The sequence below is a fragment of the Vulpes lagopus genome, chromosome 1 (assembly GCF_018345385.1).
Source record: "Vulpes lagopus strain Blue_001 chromosome 1, ASM1834538v1, whole genome shotgun sequence".
Lineage (NCBI taxonomy): Eukaryota > Metazoa > Chordata > Mammalia > Carnivora > Canidae > Vulpes > Vulpes lagopus.
The window spans coordinates 131,090,481-131,107,395 of NC_054824.1; the positions used below are offsets into that span (position 1 = coordinate 131,090,481).

A 16,915-nucleotide genomic window follows, 5' to 3' on the forward strand; every position below is an offset into this window, starting at 1 on the left:
TACTTTGTTCCAAGATTCCTATATGTCACTAAAATAAGATCTCTTTTCAAAGAAGTTTCACAAGTGTAGATAAAATTAACAGCCTTTATGTCGCTCATCTTTATGTCAGACTTATACTTTGTGTGAATGGCAAATGGAATTTCATAGGGATAAAGCGTTGGCCCCTTCCATTCTGGAAAAACTCATGGCAACTCACATGACCAGAAGTTATGAGTAATTCTTTTCCCAAATGTTTTGCTAACATGATGGGGAGCCCAAAGACACAACACAGCCAACTAAGGGTTTTCTCTCTGTTCACATGTTAACTATGCTAACCCCGAAACCAAGAGCAATTATGTGTGTAATCACTTCGAAATTCAAGGTATCACATTGAGTGCACAGCTGATATTAAGGACCATAAGGTCAATTTTTGTAATTTCATTCAAACGCTCAGTATTTCTCAATATAAAACTTAAGTGGTAAATCAAAATTTCTTTTCACATGTGCATTCATTAATTTAATTAACATATATTAAGAGCTTGCTTTGCACTGAGTGCCACTATAGGCTGGTGATGAAAGGTGATTAAGGTGAGATCCCCACCCTTTTAAAAAATGTGTATTAAAATTAACTGGCTTTGACTCTTTTTCTCTAATAGTCTATGAGCAAACTCATAGGGGTGGGAGCCATACCTTACCATCTTTATATCCCCAACCTATGAGGCATTATCAGTTAATATATGTTGAGTTACAAAATGAGTGATCCATATGAACAAATTGATTCCCAGATAAAGACATGAATTATGATAGAGGCATGTTGTGGAAGCCAGAGGAGGAAACAATTTTCTCAGTTAATTAAGCCACCAAAATGTGTGAGAAAGAGCAATTTGAGTTCTGCACTCATCAAAACGCTTACCAAATGTTTTTGTGAAATGTGTTGGTAAAAGAAGAGCTTCTGGTTTTAGTGCTTTTAAATAGAAAAATAATTCCTTCAGCCTGTTCCAAAAAGAATCAGTCAGAATTCAAATCTCATTTTAAAGGACTTAAAATTTATCATGGGAATCTGTAATTTCAAACAGGAAACTCGCTTGGCAACTTGGAGGAAATTTACATTCTGTTCAGAATTCAGCCTCGCATCCCAGGCCTATCAATATCTGTTTGCTGTTCTCCCCTCTTGTCAAAGGCAGATTTTCCCTCCCAGACAACTTTTCCCTGAAACTAGTACCTTCTTAGTTCAAAGAAATCAGTTTGCCTCTTTGTGAGGTCATGGAAAAAGCCCAATATAATGCAGTTTACTCACTTTTTATTATGATGTGTCAGATTTTAAAGTAATTTATGTTTTAAGACAGACATTCTACAAATCTCTGCATATATTTTAACCAAAGGGTAGGTGCTTTCTGATTTTCATTTTTAATCAGTCATCCCTTAGAAGAATTTGAAAATTTTCAGAGTGAGAAAACAAAGTATAAGGGAAATAAAAGATTTAATGAAACATGGACTTATAAGGCAATTTCAGTTTGTACTTTTTGCTAATTTTTTTATTGTTTTAAATACCCATTAAGGTATGAATTATATACTAGCATAGCAACTTAGGTGGGTGGTTTTTGACCTCAAGCTGCAACAGGAAAGTAAAGTTTGCATTGGCAAAAGCTTCAGGATAACTGGCCTAAAAAATAGAATATATTCCATTATGCCAAAAACCAAATAGTGGAAAGAAGGAGGAAAGCATGTATTATGCATTGCATTCTTGTTCTACATTGAAAGGGAAAATATTAAAATAAATAAAAATTTTACTTAAAAATTTTTAGAGCAACTCTTTCTGCCCATAGGTCCTGTCCCTGTGCTTTAATAAAACCACCTTTTTGCACCCCCCAAGAAATATAGAAAAATAAAATAACATTTTTAATAAAAAATGATAGGCTAATAGTAAATTTAATTTTAAAGCTCTTGCTGTATGTTTTTTACACTTTTTTTTTTTACACTTTACACTTTTTAGTAGTGTAGTTTTGTACACTACTAAAGAATCAACTGCACTAGCAACTTCTGTTCACAAAGAATAGCTCTTGTGGGCATGTGGTTGATTCTAAGACCCAGCCCAGCCATAAGGTGGATGGTCCTGAGGGGTACCTTGTATACCGCACACGGTATTCTCAAACACATCTGGCTCTGCTCCATCTTTCTTTAGGTGGCAATCAGAGCCACATGTGAAGTTGGAGATGTGCTGCAACAGCTTTTCATTAAAAAAGAGAAGAGCATAGACTTTTCCTAGCACCCTTCCTGGTTTTGCCGTTCCGAGGCTGTTTGGCCAGCAGCATTAGGGACAATCTATGTCTTTCATCCTCAGCACACTTTGGCAGGTCTGCTTCTGGAGTTGTGGCCAACAGCCAACATTCCATATGTGCAGTTTTACTGCTTTACTCCTAGAGGCATTGCGTGTGCAGACTCACTTTGGAACAATATGTCGCTTTCCTGCTCGTTTGCACAAGACTCCTGGGAGCTTCCTGTTATCCATCCTCATGAGCTTGACTTTCCACTTCCTAGACATTTAAGGGATTTCCTGAACTGTTCCTGAATCAGATGGCCCCCAGTTAGGGTTGATTCCCAATGAGCACAACTCTTGCGCTTCTCCTCTTGGGATATCCCAACTTCTCACTTCTCCTTACTTCCTTTGTTAATGCTACTTCTTTTACACACACACACACACACACACACACACACACAAATAGGGACCCTAATCCCAAGATGAGTTTAAGTAATGGCCTTGGGTATGGAATCTTGTCTAAGGCCTTTATAAAACCTTCCTTCTCCTTACCCCCCAATCTTTCTTCATCCTATTATATCTACTGAAAAGTTCTTTAAAAAGATCCACATGTATCTAAGTCTTTGGTGTCCCCTTTTCCATTGTGGAATCATTCATCTCCACTCACTCCTTAAATTCCTTCAAGGTTTTTCCAATACCAGGGCTGAGCAAGGCCTGAACTCACCCAGTATAGTGAGGTTAGTACTTGGTGTGCTTCCCGAGATCTATATTCCTACATACCCCCTGAATCTTTCTTAGTGACAAGGGTCACCTTTGCAATCTGGCACACTGGCTTGCATAACAGTACATTCCAGTGACCTAATTTCACCCTTGAGTTCCTGCAAAACTCTCATTGAGCTGCCCCCACTTGGTGATTTATCTAGATTTATTGTGTCAATTTGGCAGAAGAGCTCTGATACAACCACTCCTGGATGTAATAGCATCAATCTTGCATTTCCAAGAACAATATAGAACTGGCAATCTCCCTATGATCTTCTTCATTAAAAGCTAAGGTTTAAGAATTCATCCGTGAGCTATCATCATTTCATCCTGTGGAGAACTCTCTGTTCTAACATTATCTGTAGTTTATCCTCTTTCTTGAGTTAAATGATAATTTCTGATTCCTTGAAAGAAATTTGTATTGCTCCTAAAGTCTCACATGTCATGCTCCTCAATTTCTCTGCATTTTGAGGACTACTTTATCACTTTATTGCTCCTATTCTCCCACATTTGGTAGATTTCCCTTGAGCCATGTTTCAATTTAGGAAAGGGAACTAATTATTTCCCAAAATAAAATTTTTGATACTTCCAGTTTTCCATGCAATTGGGAATACAATGCACATGGAATAATTTTGAATGACGTTTTTTACAAAATCATCGCATTTTTCTTACAGCTACCTGCTCTAAAATTAGCAGATGACTAAATGAGTGTTCATTCAAAATTCTAGGGGCATCTATTATAATGATTAGTAGTTATTAATTAACATAAGTATATTGTTTGCAAATGCTGGGGGAAACAAGTGTGGGAGGCACTAGGAATATACCTAATTTAGAAGATTTAGAAGATATGGTCTCAGTTCCCCTCTCATAGTGTGGGGTCAAGTTACATGCAGACGTGTAAATAAGCAAATCAAGGTCACTCAGTGTGATAGGTGCCAAATCATAGGTAAAAGTGGAGAACAGAGCAGTTGTCTGAACATCCAGGGGAAAAGCCATTTTCAAAGCCGGGTGAGTGATGATTTTGAGCTGAATCTTGATGAATAGGTTGGAGAGTCCTGAGCAAAAGGTGGTAGGAAGGTGAGGGGCATTAAATGTGGGACTGTAGAATCAAGTTCAACAGAAATGGTAGCAGTGAGACGGAGAGCATGGATAAAGTCGTAACCATATCCTGTAGGCAAACAGAGGGTAATAAGAGATTTAAATAATAAAGTATTATAGCCAAATTTGTGATGAGTGAGCAAGCAGAGAAATCATTTAAGAAGTTATAACTCCTGGAAAAAAAAAAAAAAAAGAAGTTATAACTGTTCAAGCAAGAGCTGATGAAGCAATGGCAGTTAGAATGGAAAGCAAGGAATGGGTTTAATATACAGGTAGGAGGTATATTTCAGTCCCTTGGACATTTATCAGGTGGAGGGGAATTAAGGAAGAGAAACAAGTCAAGGGTAACCCCTTCCCAGGATTCATTTTTGGATAACTAGGTACATGTTAAGTCTGGCAACCAGAAGCAGGGTGGTATTAGGCTGGCCTGAGTGTTATGGGAGCACTTTGTAAAGATCATGAGTTCTACTTTGAACATACTTGGTTTGACATGTGGTATCCATATTCTAACTATTTACATAACTATGTAGATCTGGTGCTTAGGCTTGGAAATATAAATGGGAGAGCCCCTGGCATAGGGCTCAGTCACTTTTCCATTGTGGCTGGCTCTATTTGAAGTCCTATGCTGAGACTGACAGCAACAAGGATAAATAACAAATGATCTGTCTCTGGAGTCTAGTAATGAACAAAGATACAATTATTTATTATATCTTATTCTTCTAAAATGCTATATATGTGGATCTTATTCATGTAAGTGATTTATTCTATATACTACAACTTTGTCAATACTGGCTTTACTTACCTTTCAGTCACATTATTATTTTAAATAACTCTTTTGATCATTCTTAAGAGTAGCAACTATCAAAGAAATGAATTACTAATGTGATACACTTTCTGATTCCAAGGTTACAAGGATAAACAGTTTATTTTGGCTGGAAAATCATTTAGCCAAAATAGTATACTTCTTACAGTGTGCCCTTTCATCACACTTTGTGAAGGACAAGTTAGTTATACTTCCTGAATCAATGAAGATTTGGCAGATCTGGTGTCATTGAAGTAGGAGATAAAACAGAGCTCTTACTTTTGCCCCTCTAAAATATCAACTCCTGGGCACCTAGATGGCTCCCCAGGCTAAGCATCTGCCATCAGCTCAGGTCATTATCCCAGGGTCCTGGGATCAAGTCCCCCACCGGACTTCCTGCCCAGTGGGGAGTCTTCTCCCTCTCCCTCTGCTGTTCCCCCTTGTTCATACTGTCTCACAAATAAAGAAGTAAAATCTTAAAAAAAATAAAATAAAATATCAACTCTCTTTGACAAGTAAATGTATCACATAAACACAGTCAGCTTGTGAGTTGGAAATGATGGGTGACCAAAAAAAGGTGATGGAAAAGTCCCCATAATTACTGTAACAAAATTCAGGAATTCTCCAACCAAAAAAAAATGTCTTTTTCCGAAAACCTTGCTTAAATAAATTATAGAGACTGTGGAATCATCATGCATAAAATTATTTCATGAAACCCAGAGTGAAAATCATGTTCTGTAATTGTAATCCATGGCTAAATAGGACATATCCCTCTCGCTGCCAGTTCATACTCTGAGCAAGTGACATATACAAAGAATAACTTGAAGATCCTGCTATCTCTTGAAAAAAGGAAACATTGACTAGACAGCTTTTCAGAAATTTGTGTTGAATTGTATTCATGGTCTTTTCTAAAGTGGATGTGTTCGCATAATGTATGCAGCTACAGTGTCCTATGATTTCTCCAAACAGAAAATGTCAGATCTCATTGCTGGAAATTCTCCAAATGACATCTTTTTTTTTTTTTTTCTTTTTCTCTTATCATTAAACAGGGAAGGCCATGGTAAAATTTCAGTATTTGCTGTCAAAATGGCTTTAGCCACGTTGTGTGGAGGGAAGATCATGGACAAATTAAGATGTAAGTTATTCTTTGTGTCTCTCTGCTTATCTCTCCCATATACCACATTTCCTTTCCCCATTCCTGCCACATTCTGCTGCCCATTTTGAGTTTCCTCATTCTGTGAGAATTGTTTAAAATATGATCTTCACTGATCTTTGGATTTTGTCACAGAAATATTTTCATAATATGAAAGATAAATGTTAATGATATGAATGTTTTCCTTCTCCTTGCGGATTATTATTAGTTTTATCCTGTTGAGTATCGCCAATTAGACATTTTGTGACATTAAAGTAAGATGTATATTCTTTCAAGTTCATTGTACTAAACTGTCTTACAAGTGTATGTCCATCAGCCTCAGGACCTGAAGGCCATGTTGGGGAACCTTCCTTTTTCAGGTAATCTAAAGCCAAAGCTCCTGGAACATTTCCTCATTATTCTTAGCCAATGCTGTTCAAATCACTGAGAATTCCAAAGGTTCCAAAGTAGACATTGCCAGGGTATAGGCATAAAAATGCACAGGGACACTACAGGCCGAGAATTGACTGGATTCCAATAAAAACATGATAGCTAAGGTGCCTTGAGTGACTGTGGGCCTTTTATGTACATTTTGTCACCAAATGTGGAAGTTCTTTGACCAAGAAAACACAAGAGTTTTGTTTGTTTTAGGTAAAGATGCTGAGACTCAGAGAGGTAGAATAAAGTATATCGTATAGCTAAGATGGTGCCAAGATTTGAACCTGACTTCTTTTTCTCTCCACCCTAGTAGCTCTGAAATTTTAGGATGTATAGAATCATCTGGAGGCTTTTTAAACCATTGATTTTCTGGGTCCCACCCCCAGAGTTTTTTATTCGGAAGACCTAAGAGCAAGAATTTTAATTTCTGTTTTTAAAGGATGTATGCACTGCTGTTTAAAAGAAAAGCTTCCACTTAACCCTTTCCCTTACCCTAAATATTGTGAGTTTGGCTTATAATGCTGTGTGGGAGAGAGCACTGTCATGAGAATTGGGAACCCTAGCTTGTAAGCCCAGCTATGTGACTAATTCAGTGAGTTATCCTGTGGAAATGACTTTATTTCCCTAGCCCTCAGCTTCCATCTTTATCCCAAATTTGGGGATTTTGTTAGATACCCAGAGGGTCCCTCCCAGCTCTACTCATCTGTGACTCACAGCCTCCAGGCTCTTTTCTCACCTGCTGCCTGTCAACTTCTGAGTGTGATCTCTTGCTTCTTGATGTACCAAGAGGAGAAAAACGAAGGAAGATACAGAGAAAAAAAAAACTTTCATTCTTCTGGAATTTCCCCAGACATACTCCAAGGCAAGGTTATGTCATTGGGCCAGTAGATAAGTAGAAAGCACATAGAAACCTCACAACCACACATCTCCCATCATTTCAGGAACTTCCACCCATGGACTAGTCAAATGTATTTCGGATTCGGAGAAGCCCAAGCAAGCATTATGGGGGAGAGTTTAGTTCTTCTTTAGTTAGCCTGAAAGACATTTTAAAAATTAAAAACTATCTGCCTCCTGCTTGACTGAGGATAATGCTAAATTAGAAGGTGGTGGAACCAGTGTCCTTTTTAAAAACAGCTTCAGAGTAATCCTTGAGGCATTTCCTTGAGGATTAGGCTGGGAGGAGAAAGTTGAGCAAACTGAACCAGGGCAGGGCAGAAGAAGAAACTGCAGGGTCTTCCCTGCTAACCTCATGTCACAACTGGCCAACTTATCCTGAGGACATTGGATACCGGGGGTGAGGAGTGGGGTGGAATATAAGTTTTGAGAAACGTTTCTGAATACTTACTCAATGTTGTATTGAAGGTACATGGATAAAAGGATTACATATTAAAATAATTTTCAGGAAAACTGAGAGAACCAGTTTTCTGACCTTCCTTGGGGTCCTTAGAGCCATTCATGAACCAGGCTAATTCTGTGCCATCAAGGACCACAGCACTCTCCATCTTTCCATCCAGGCTTCATTGGTGTCAGATTTTATTTCTCTCCTGGGGAAGAAAGGGTCTGACAATCTCAGGAGTCACATCTCACTCCAGAGACCCTCAGCCCGTGTCATTGCCCAGCATGGCATCAGAGACCCAGTGCTACACCAGTCACTGGAAATAAGAAAGGAAACCCCGTGGTGGTCATGGGGGAACCCACTCCTGCCTCCTGAGCTGAGAGAAAACCCTGCTTTTCCTACTTAGCCCAGGAAGAAATTTGAGGCCAATAAAAACAGAGGAAATGGTTGTTGGGTCAGCAAGGAACCATGTCTTCACAGTTACAAAGCTCAAGGTAGCTAAGTTTCTGAGCAGATCTTTACCAACTGTCAAAACCCGGGCAGGTCTCTTGCCTGTCCAGGAATTCAAAGCCAAAAACGTCACCGCAAGGGTCCTTTCTCCTCACCCCACCATCAGTGAGCACAGCACTCATGTTACCTAGTGGCCAAAGTAAATCCCCTTCAGTGCATTTTAAGAAGTTGACACATGCATGAGTCTCATTGGAAGTAAACTGCATTCTCCAGTCTGCAGAAATCAGCATCAGTGTCACAAACTCGGGAGAACAACAAAAAAACAGGTAGTGGATCATGAGACAGATCACGTTGCCCTCTCCTCTAATGTTGTCCCCAGCTCTCTGGCTGAGGAGTCACTCTTTGTATATTAATCCCAGGAAGGTGGTTTTAGTGGTTTCCTGGTAAGTCTACTGAGAGCAATTGTACAAAGACAATTTAGCTGAAAGTACTTTGGTTGGAAGAACTTCTCCAAAATGTTAATTAGTCAAAAATGAGTATCTTTAGTCACCAGTATTTCTAGTTTCAGTGATAATTATTAACTGAATACACAAATATGAGCAAATCTGCCCACAGACAGCAGAGGCTGACTCTGGATGAGTGGGATTTGTGAACGTTTTCTCTGGTCTTCTCTCGCTGGCTTCACATAATGATAAAACAGGAGAAGTAATGATGTTCTGCATTGCTTTCATAATAAGGAAAAGTAAAAGGAAAGGATATGGAATTTCTCGGTATTTGAGGGTTTTGTTTTCCCTTCTTTACATTCTAATTCACTTTAAGCCAATATGCCAGCTGCGCTTATTTGGCAGTTTTTCTATTTTTGTGCATGAGGATGAGAGATATTTAGTTGCTTCCAACTAGCCCCTTAATGTTGGAGAAGGCAGGGCAAGAGTAATTGTTGCAAGTAAGTTAGACACGTTAGAAAGCAAAAAGTGGAAGACAGAAAATTTTAAAGTAAATTTTTCAAACTGCTTTAAAATGCATGAAAGGGATGGCAACTCCATGCTGCACCACAATTTCCAGTACTCGGGGGTGGGGCGGGGGTGTGGGAAGTAATATGCAGGCTCTCACTGTGTTGGTCTAGGCAGCCTAGAGTAGGAGGGTGCCTTCTGCCGTCGGAGGACACAGCCACCGAAACATAAACTGACCTAATAAAAATACCCTGTTCTGTCAGATTGTCCTTGGTCCATCTATAAGCTATTGTTGTACTGAGTTGGGACATCTGTTTATACTTCTTCCTTGAGGTTCCCAGAGAGTCCTAAGGATCCTAAGAAATTCCGAATACAGTGCTCTTAAGCCGGGAATGTCAGGGGCTGTTCTAAAGCTTCTGGGGAGGGCTTGCTTCATTTAAGAGACTAGTCTTATGACGAACACCATGTATTTGTTGAGTTTCTATAACTAAACTGATTGTTCTGCCTCCACACCTACCTCCAGGGTAATATTTCTACCTCACTGACCTGCCTTAAATTTTTAGTATCTTCCCCAACATCTTCTGGATGGAACTTAAATCCCTTAGTAGAGCCCTAAAGCTCTTTGTATCTCTACCTCATCTCCGACCGAGCCCAATGTGCACCCAGGGCCCCTGCACAGTGAACTACTTGAAGAGCCTTGAGTGCATCATGCTTGAGCTTGCCTGTGCACATCCTGACTCTGTGTCCTAAAGTCTGACTAGCCCCTAATCGTCCTTTATACTTGGCCTAGAAGTCACCTCTAGAAAGACCTAGAAGTCACCTGTGCAAGGAAATCTTCTCTGACCCACCCCTCACCCTGAAAGCCTGCTCTTTCAGCTCCTGCTGCACCCCCTACACCCTACTGTTCTGGTTGTCACTCCACCGTGTTACCGTTTATGAGGTCATATGATGCATTGTGTAAGTGCATCTCTTTACCCTCAAGGGACTGGGACATCCCAGAGGTCAAGAACTATGTCCTATTACAGATCAACTCACAAAATTGGAAGATGGTGAATAGGTTAGATAATATTGGGTATGATTAGTGTATCAGTGTTAAATATACCAAAGTGGATAATGACCCTGTAATCCAGGGTAGACAAGCTGTGGCCTGTGAGCTAAAAATAGTTGTCACATTTTTAAAGGTTGTATAAAATACAAAGACAAATGTGTGACAAAGACCACATGTGGTCCACAAAACCTAAAATATTACTATCTGGCCCTTTACAGAAAAAGTTTGCTGACCCTTGCTGTAGTCTCATCAGAGGATATACCCTTATTCTTAGGGAAGACACACTGGCAATGTTCAGAGGTAAAGGCCATGATATATACAAATCAGTCTCAATTTGGAAAAAAATTGTATGCTTGCACACACGTATATGCACACAGACAGATTTAGACAGATGTTAGATGGATAAAGAAATAGAGAGACAGATGATAGAATGATAAAGTAATTGGAATAAAGTGTTAATAGATGAATCTGGACAAAGGGTATATGGGTGTTCTTTGTAGTACTCTTATTCTTGCAATCATTTTGTTAGGTTTGATATTATTTTCAAAGAAAATTTGGTTTTAATTCCTTAAAAAATAAATATAAAAAAGAACTATGTCCTGATTTTTCTGTATATTCATTGCTTAGCACAATTTTATACATTTAGTAAGTGCTAAGTTTAGTTGAACAAATCAATGAATATAAATTCTTCTAAAGTATCTGTCATTGTATGGTGCTATTGAAAATACAGTGGGGATTTACAGCATGATTGGGAATGTTACAGAACAACCTCGTTGGGGAGGCAAAGCCTAAGCATATGAAGTAAATAACAGAAAAAAATGTAATATGAAATTAACAAGTAAAAATAGCTAACATTTCTATACTGTTTACTAAGTGCCAAGCACTATTCTGTGTCCTTTACATCTGTATATCTATTAACTAATTTAATCTTTGAAATAGCATTCTACTTTATTACATACACATATATTACCTATTATAAGCATATTCCATATGTGTATATGTATATTGCTACATACATATGTGCACATATATATGTTGTTATATAACAATATGTATATAAAACAGGGGGCCCAGAACTATTTTGATAGCTTCCTCAGAGTTCTCTCATTTCTTTTTAAAAGCCAGAGTAGCCATTAATAGCCACTTCCCTTTGATTCCAGTGACCTAGCCCTAGTTTGGCTATTGCTTAGCAAAATTTCATCAACACAAACACGTTTAACTTCAAATTTGTGAAAGGTCAGTGTTGGTACTCCTGCTGCTTTTGCTCTAGTTAGAACTGTTGTCTAAATCCTTTCCATGGGAGATTTGAAAGACCTAGGCTACTTTTCAAAATGTGTCCTGGCCTGGAAAAGTCAAGCCTAGAAGATCACCAGGGTGACCCAATTACAGTTAACCAACCCGCCCAAAAACACACAAGATGGCAGCTCTGGTAAGAAAGTCCATTTACTTTTCCTGGGTTTCCTTCTTCCCCATTTTTATTGGAATTCTTGAGTTTCTATATATGGGATCACATAAGAGTTTTTTTGCTATTGGCAACTTTTTTTCTCTTTTTTTGATCAGTTATAATGAACATAAGAGATAAAATTCACTAAGTTAACAATTATGACAGCAGCTGAAAACATTAATTTTGCAGCTTAGGTAAAATTTCTTTAGCCTCATAATTGATAAACTATTTGAAACATACTAAAAATCCCTCATAATTAGAGTATTTGAAGGAAATGAGAATCCATCCACATCCTGAAAACATAATCCAGCCTATGCCTGTAATATGCTTAACAGCTGACTGCAGTGTAAAAATCATGTTCCCAGATTGCATTTTGACCTTGAGACATTAAGCCCAAAATGAACAGAGACAGAACATTGAATTTACAACAGTTTATCCCAACAGCTGTGCCAGTCTGGTTACAATCTAGCACGGTGACAAACTGTATGATAGCAGAGGCTTTCATTCCCATAGTGACATCCACAGAGGAATTATAAAGTACCTTGAGAAATTATGCCATTAATATTCACTAAGTGCTCATAGTGGCAGAAACTGAAGAACAGAAGTTCAATGAAGACACAGGCTCCATCCAGGACTCTGCCTTTACCTCATTGATCTTCCCCAAGGCCAGGCTTCCCCTCGACTGCCTGAGTCAAAAGACCCTTCCCTGTAAATCAAGTGCCTTCCACCCAGAACACAATGATTTATTGAAAGTTTTCTGCTTCTGTGGGAAGTTAATCAGGTGTTTTCATTACATCCTTATCCCCATTGTGTCTTTCATTTTTCAATATCTTAAACCAAAACTCAAAGGTCCTCATGATGACATAGATGGGTAAATAGCTAGCTAGACACATACACACCCCAGTGTTACAGTAAATGTTCATTGTGTGTTTCAATGAAGTCAGCATATTCCTCACATATACAAGAATTCCTTCCATTGAGTGATGTGTGAGTTGATAATTGACCTCAAAATAAAAACATGATGCTCTCTGTCTTATCAAAATATGCTAATTTTACTTAAATTAATGCTGTGTTCCAGAATCAGCTACAAAAAAACACCCCACTATGCCAGGAATATTTCAGCATAACAATTAACTTCTATGTTATTCTTTCATAAAAATTATTCTGCTACAGTTTTTGTTATTTGTAGCAGACATGTCTTACTGTAACAGGAATATATTCATGCAATGAGTAAATGTCTTTTTCCTTCCATCAGATATTTTCTCCATGATTTCTGACTCCAGCGGGGTGATGGTTTATGGACGATATGATCAGTTCCTGCGGGAAGTTCTCAAACTACCCACAGCAGTTTTTGAAGGCCCTTCATTTGGTTACACAGAACAGTCAGCTAGATCCTGTTTCTCTCAACAGGTAGGAAACAAAGGAAATGTCTCTCACACAGTGGTGGTCCTTCGGTGTGTTACTCCAAGTCACTACTTAGACAAACTCCTCTTCATGATAACCTATAGTATCTCCCACTCTCTGACAAATGACCTCTGAGCCAGGAACTCAACTCAACATAGCTGGAAAATAATAATCAACAGTACTTCCTGACCGTGAGCCAGGCACCATCCTGAGCCCTTGACTTGCATTGTCTAATTTAATCATTCCACCAATCCTCCAGCCTCAATATCATTACTATTATTATTGCTGCTCTATCAAAAGAACTGAATAGTCACTCAGCCTCACTGAAACACAAGTCTGAGCCTGTGGCAAACTTCACCAATGTTTAGCAAAGGAAACAAGAAGGGAATCAATCATATAGCGTATGCCACACTCAGGAAGGCCCAACATATGACAAACACAACTGCCTAAATCCCCCATGACATGATACATCAGGGATCCAGAGTGACACGTTTTCACTGGGGGGTAGATAGTACAAGTTAGCCCAGAGAAGTGGAATTCTTGGGGGCTTTCCATGTTTGTATCTGTCCAGTCATGTAGAAAGTCCATAAGTCTAGCACCGTTCTCCAGCACAGTGCAATGGTAGTTTACAAACCCATAAATAGAAGAGTTACTTAAAATTTTTTAAAAATCCAAACTAACCAAGAATATTCTCTAAAAGGATCCCTTAAATAAGAAATCAGTGCAGAGCAGCCACTGAAAAACTGCATTTAACTGCCCACCTAGTAAACTTCATCAGTCTGTTTCCTAGTGACCTAGGAGGTCAGAGTGCTTCAGACATCCCTATGGGTCATGGATTTATGTAGAATCGTAACATATCCCATACAACTAATAAGAGATGGGACAGTTTGGTACACTAAGTGCTGATTCTGCTCCCGTGTAGTCTCATCCAGAAAGCCTTTCTGACCCTCCCACTCCCCCCAGCCCCAGCCTGGCTTAAGTCCCTTATCTCTGCCCAGCTGAAGCAAGCTCCTCTTTATATTTCTCCTTCGAGTCTGTAACATCACAGTGGTTCCATTCACCTAAGCTTCCTTCCATACAACTTCCTCACCCCACAGTTCTCAACAGTCTTTAAGTCCTGCTGATTGCCCCTTTTAAATATTTCTCCCATCTCTGTCCTCATCCTCATCTGTTGCCCAGCCTATTGTTTTAACCTCCATGCTAGTCTCTCTCCCTCTCGATTTGTTTATTTGTACATTTGTACACTTGCAGATAGTTTCCTTCGTTGTACAGAGGCTTTTTACTTTGGTGTAGTCCCAATAGTTCATTTTTGCTTTTGTTTCTCTTGATGACTCTTTATTTTCATAGGACCTACATGTTCAATAAGAATTATTTATGGTATTACCACTGCTCAAAATTCCTTTTGAAATATCTTATAGACTGTCCTATTACATAATTTTTTATATATCCTCAATGACGAGAAAAATATATATGTTAAAATCATAATAACAGTTTTGGAAACTGCCAGAAGTGATTTTTAGCCAGTATGATGAATGGTCAAAATGGATAAGATCATTTGAAGTATAAAAAGAGGCAACACAAATAAAAATAATAAGACCAGTTTATTTTTGTGCTTCATAAACTGGCTATCACAGCAGTTTGAATGATGAAATTTTAAACTTGTTTGCATTGCTTCATTGGAAAAAGAACAAGTCATTCCAAGAGAGTATTTTAAAAGACAGTATTATTTTAGATGCTACAAATTGTGGTAGTTGCTTAAAGAATGCTGTCTCATTCTTTATACTTTACATAAAATACCTTTTTTTTTAAAGATTTTATTTATTTATTCATGAGAGACACAGAGAGAGAGAGGCAGAGACACAGGCAGAAGGAGAAGCAGACTCCATGCAGGGAGCCTGATGTGGGACTTGATCCTGGGACTCTAGGATCAGGCCCTGGGCCAAAGGCAGGCGCTAAACTACTGAGCCACCCAGGGATCCCCCAACCCAAGGTTTAAAATCATATCTGGTTTTCTAGCTATCAGAATATATTCTGTTTCTTTATATATTAGATGTTAATTGAATGTCTTGCATCTTTCATCAAAAATGGTATTTACATGGCACGTCATTTCAGATTATTCTCTCCTCTAAATTTTTGTGGGTTTTTTGATGCAGAAAAAAGTCACCTTAAATGGTTTCCTGGACACGCTCATGTCTGACCCTCCCCCCCAGTGTCTGGTCTGGCTGCCCCTTCTGCATAGACTGGCAAATGTGGAAAATGGTGAGTAGTCACTCCTGAGCTATGGCAGTTTTTTAAATTATCAAAATTAGGCTATCAAGCCTAGTTATTCAGCCAACGTCATTTAGTAGTTATGAGTTTTGAAAGCACCTTTCTCCCTCATCAGTAAGGCCTTAGAGGTCCATTGCAAAATTAGGACTGTCAATTCCATACACTTAATAAATCTCCCCACACGTCTCTCAGTTACGAGTCACGTGTGGCCATAGACTTGGCATAGCAGAAGAAGAATCTCAATATTGAAGGTGACATTTTCTATATTAGTTTTAGGGCTGAACTTCCAATATTGGTATACATGGCATTGACTGTTCCTAGGCACTTGGCCAAGAATAGGCAGAGGAGATGAGGGGAAAAAATAGTTTATGGTACCTTGCAATTGTTTAGTCTTATGCTCCAAATGGAAGCTTTCAATGATTGTGGTTATAAAGAATAATTTGACCAAAGGCAAGAATTGTTGCTTAATATCTTTAGCTCATAGCATGTAGACAGTTACTTGGATTTGATTTGATTATATGTTAGCTTCAAATCTCAAGTATTTTACCCTGCCTGCTTTATAATTCAAATTCAAATTCTCTCTGTCAGGGAGAGTTAAATGTCTCTCAAACTATCTGAATTAGAAATGTATTCACATAATTTACACATCTCTTTGGGCCCTGTCCATCTGCCTCTAGGGAAAGAAAAAAAATTGTTGAATGGAAGTAATGTCACTCATTAAAGAAGCCCACGAGCCACTCCATTTTTTTAAACAAAATAATTCAATTCTCTCATCCAGTTTTTTTGCTCTCTCTCCTTTCCCTTTCTATTTTCTCCCTCTCACTTTCCATTGCTCTAACACTGGCTCTCCACCCCCTGGACAGTCAGTTGTGTTCATCCATTGTGCTTCTGAGTCTTCTGGCGAGCTATGCTGGTCTCCTGGAAACAGAGAGCAGCTTGGGGGAAAGGCAAGTCAGTTTGGGTGATTTATATTCTTGTAGTGTAAGAGATGGAAGTGGAAAGAGAAATTTGTAGTTAAAAGAAGACCTATCCTCCATCCCTTTTCACTTCCTCCATCTCCACACACATGCTTTAAAGGGGTAGTGAGAGTCCAGGAATAAACATGATGCTTCTCTCGGCCAAAATTGACTATCATCTGAAATCATGGCACCCAGCAGAAAACCTCCTGATAGACTGTAGGTTTCCTTATTCTGGCTCATGCTTGTATTTTTCTCATTTTTTTTTTCTCCATTTCATTCCCCCTTAGTCTTCCATCCGGTTGAATGTTCTTACTGCCACAGTGAGAGTATGATGGGATTCCGCTACCGATGCCAACAGTGTCACAATTACCAGCTCTGTCAAGACTGCTTCTGGAGGGGACATGCCGGCGGTTCCCATAGCAACCAGCACCAAATGAAAGAGTACACATCATGGGTAAGGCCAGGTCCAGGCAACCCTTTACACTTGGATGTGTGAGTGCCACTCAGAACGTAACAGAACAGCAAGGATGGTGGGAGAATCCAGGGGCAAACCTAACTTCTCCGCTAGCATGCCTTCCTTGCCCTCTCCCC

At 39.0% G+C, this 16,915-nt stretch overlaps 1 protein-coding gene across 26 annotated transcripts in view; it reads left to right on the plus strand.

Annotated features, from left to right (window-relative positions):
• DTNA (dystrobrevin alpha) overlaps window positions 1-16,915 on the plus strand; it is a 356,943-nt gene that overhangs the window by 269,481 nt on the left and 70,547 nt on the right. For 25 of the 26 annotated variants that reach the window (XM_041746612.1, XM_041746639.1, XM_041746631.1 and 22 more), the window contains 4 exons: window positions 5,945-6,030; window positions 12,949-13,103; window positions 15,251-15,356; window positions 16,612-16,778. In XM_041746612.1, the coding sequence (XP_041602546.1) occupies window positions 5,945-6,030; window positions 12,949-13,103; window positions 15,251-15,356; window positions 16,612-16,778 (514 nt within the window). Of the gene's footprint in view, window positions 1-5,944; window positions 6,031-11,544; window positions 11,679-12,948; window positions 13,104-15,250; window positions 15,357-16,611; window positions 16,779-16,915 lie in introns of those variants that run through there. The other variant, XM_041746747.1, reaches the window with a different exon arrangement.